Source organism: Penaeus vannamei, chromosome 12 (assembly GCF_042767895.1).
Source record: "Penaeus vannamei isolate JL-2024 chromosome 12, ASM4276789v1, whole genome shotgun sequence".
NCBI lineage: Eukaryota > Metazoa > Arthropoda > Malacostraca > Decapoda > Penaeidae > Penaeus > Penaeus vannamei.
In genome coordinates, this window is record NC_091560.1 from 41,756,730 (window position 1) to 41,760,080 (window position 3,351).

The following is a 3,351-nucleotide window of genomic DNA, read 5'->3' on the forward strand; positions in this document are numbered from 1 at the left end:
CATGTTGAGTTACCGTGGAATTAATTTAATGAACACTGCAAAGCTAGGAAGTCTTTGTCTCGGTGTGGTATTTACCGCAATACAATTTCGTCGTTTAATAACTCCAATTTTGATGTCAATCAATGTAGTTTTCAATGTTTGCAAAGCATGATCTTAGATTTTCTACAAGTCGGTGCGGTCCTTTTGTATATCGTAACCATTTGTTTATATGAAAGTCCCCCGCCCTCCCCTCAAAAATGTATTTCTTTTTATAAAAGTCCCTTGCCCCCCCCTAAAAAACGTTAACATAAAAGTCCCCTTTAAAGCGTTGTGACACAAAAGAAAAATAATAAAAAAAAATCCACAGGGTTTACTGGAGCGCCTCCGAGATGGCGTTGTGACCGGGGACGGAGGTTACGTCATGGCGCTGGAGAAACGGGGCTTCGTGAAGGCGGGGAACTGGACACCAGAGGCCGTTATAGAGCACCCTGAAGCCGGTAAGATACATAAAAAATAACATGAAAAATAGCATAGACGAATAATAGTGACGAAAAGTAGGGAAAGCTTGACAAAAACGGAATCGACATGTAGGTCCAAAGATCTCTCCCATCTCCCTATTCATCCACCTGTCTCCACTCTTTTCTTTAGGTAAGATGTGTAAAAAGTGACATGAAAAACAGTATAGACGAATTAAGGAGACCGAAAAGTAGGGAAAGCTTGACAAAAACGGAATCAATTAGTCCAAAGATCTCTCCCATCTCCCTATACATCCACCTGTCTCCACCCCCTTTCTACTTCCCTTCTATCCTCTCCTCTCCATCCATCTATCGACGACGCCCAACCACCTAGTTCCTCATCCCACACTTAACGCCCTTCACTCGTCACATCTACAGTCAAGCAACTACATCGCGAGTTCCTCTTGGCCGGGAGCGATGTCCTCCAGACCTTCACGTTCTTCTCTACCGACGATATGCTGGATATAAAGAACGGCCAGAAGTTCTCCGTAAGGTTCTTTAGTTGAAATGAGTATTTGTTCTTTAATTAGCCTGAGTTCTTGTTCTTTAGTGACCCTGAGTTCTTGTTCTTTAGTGGCTCTGAGTCCATGTTCTTCAGTTCCCCTGAGTCCTTGTTCTTTAATTGGCCTGAGTTCTTGTTCGTTAGTGACCCTGAGTTCTTGTTCTTTAGTGGCTCTGAGTCCATGTTCTTCAGTTCCCCTGAGTCCTTGTTTTTTAGTTATCCAGAGTCCATGTTCTTTAACTGTCCTGGGTCTTTATTCCTTAGATGTCCTTGGTTCTTGTCCTTTCCTTTAGTTACTCTGGGTCCTTGTCCTTTAGTTATCCTAAATCCCTGTTGTTGAAAGGTATGAATGAGAATGAATATCTTCACAATGCAAGAGATGTATTTGACCGGTTTCGAATATATCTTCGTCAGAAAAACAAGATATATTCGACGCCGGTCAGAAATACATCTCATGTGTTGTGAAGAAATTAATTCTCATTCATACCTTCCTACATCTGTCAACATGAATACGGTTCATCCTGAATCCCTGTTTATCACTTGCTACGAATCCTTGTTCCTTTTGGGGGCTTTGTCACTTACCCCCCTTGTGTAATGTTGATTATACTTATTAATGCTTTCAGTGTGGACTTTGTTGTGTCAGATGTGGTGGATAATAATAATAAGTGTGGTGGTAATGCTCATAAACGATGATACTGATAATGCTAATACTTAAAACTAATAATGACAGTCATAACATCACTAACGTTTACAAGAACACTAAAAGTAACTCGCCTCGACCTGCAGTGTTCTCAGCTGAACGACAACGCCTGTCGACTGGCTCATGAAGTGGCAGCAGAAGGCGATGCGTTGGTAGCCGGAGGAATCACACACAGCCAAGCCTACCTTCAAGGGAAAGGAAAGGCGGAAGTGCAGGCCGTCGCCAGGGCCCAGTTGGCGGCGTTGATGAAGAACAAAGTCGATTTCCTCATCGTTGAAGTAAGGCGTGGTGGTTGGTAAGAGACAGGAAAGTTATGGGATGGAGAAAAATGGTGGTGAAGGGTGACACTCGATCGTGAGGAAGCTGTAGTGACATGGGTGGTGACGGGTGACACTCTATCAAGAGGAAACTGTAGTGACATGGGTGGTGACGGGTGACACTTGTGAGGAAACTGTAGTGACATGGGTGGCGACGGGTGACACTCTATTGTGAGGAAACTGTACAGTGACATAGAAAAATATTGGAGTATTTTTGTCTGATATGATTTCCTTGTTTATTTTAGGCGTTACATGGTTTATTGGATTTCTAAACTCACTTTTCCAGTGGGAAATGCCAATGAAAATATCCACTTCATTCTAGTTTTTCTCGTGTCATGACAGTATTACAATATCATCGAGGAAATTGAATGGGCGATCGAGGAGGCAAGGAAGTGCGGGCTCCCCGTGGCGGCGTCCATGTGCATCGGGAAGGAGGGCGACGTGACCGGCGTGTCCCCGGGGGATTGTGCCGTCAGGATGGCTCGAGCGGGCGCCGACGTCGGTTAGTCACTCTTCTTCGTCCTTGTGCATATTTTGAATTATTACCAAGTTCATAATCCTCGGGTGATAAAACTCTCAAATTCTAAACTGAAATGAAAGGCATTTTATATAATCAGCCCGCCATCAAACACGTCCTAAGGGGAATTGGGTTTCGTAACCATCTTTTATTGTTTATTTTTTTATTATTTATTATTTATTTTTATTTAGTTTTTTAATTTTTATTTATTTATTTATTTTTATTGTTTATTTTTTTTGCAAAATATAACTTAATTTCTTCCTTACACAAATAAAATCTCAAAGAGAAGCCTTCAGATGACATCACAGAAACACTTCCTCTCCTTTGCACGACTCAAAATCCACAGGTGCATAGGCCTACAATTAAATTATCGGAATGCTTTGTCTCGCAGTTGGCGTGAACTGCCTGTTCGATCCCATAATGACCATCGACGCCATCAGGCTCATGAAGGAGGCCCTCGACGCCCAAGGACTCCGCCCCTTCCTCATGACTCAGCCCAACGGGTTCTTCTCGACGGGCACAGACAGATACGGATACCTCAGCTGCCCAGAATATCCTTTAGGTATGTAATCCCTTTTCATAGTCAAAAGATGCAGGAGCTTTTTGGAGTTTTCAAATTTTGAGCGTTATCCTATTCCTGAGCTCAAAAAAAGGTTTCTAATCCAGAGCTAAAATGACTCATTAATTCAACAATTCATGGCGCATAACGGAGCCTTCCAACCTGCTGCGTTGGCCTCATTAATTCAATAATTTGTAGTGTTAAACGGAGCCTTCCAACCTGCATCCTTGGCCTTATTAATTCAAAACTTCACGGCCTTAAA

General features: G+C 42.6%; 1 protein-coding gene across 2 annotated transcripts in view; it reads left to right on the forward strand.

The window, feature by feature from the left end:
• The window catches only part of LOC113819630 (betaine--homocysteine S-methyltransferase 1), a gene marked incomplete at its 3' end in the record, with an annotated part of 8,038 nt that extends 4,946 nt beyond the window's left edge, over positions 1–3,092 (forward strand). For both annotated transcript variants that reach the window (XM_070128305.1, XM_070128304.1), the window contains 5 exon segments: positions 347–476; positions 873–982; positions 1,783–1,974; positions 2,356–2,515; positions 2,922–3,092. In XM_070128305.1, the coding sequence (XP_069984406.1) occupies positions 347–476; positions 873–982; positions 1,783–1,974; positions 2,356–2,515; positions 2,922–3,092 (763 nt within the window).
• Between the last annotated feature and the right edge of the window lie 259 nt (positions 3,093–3,351).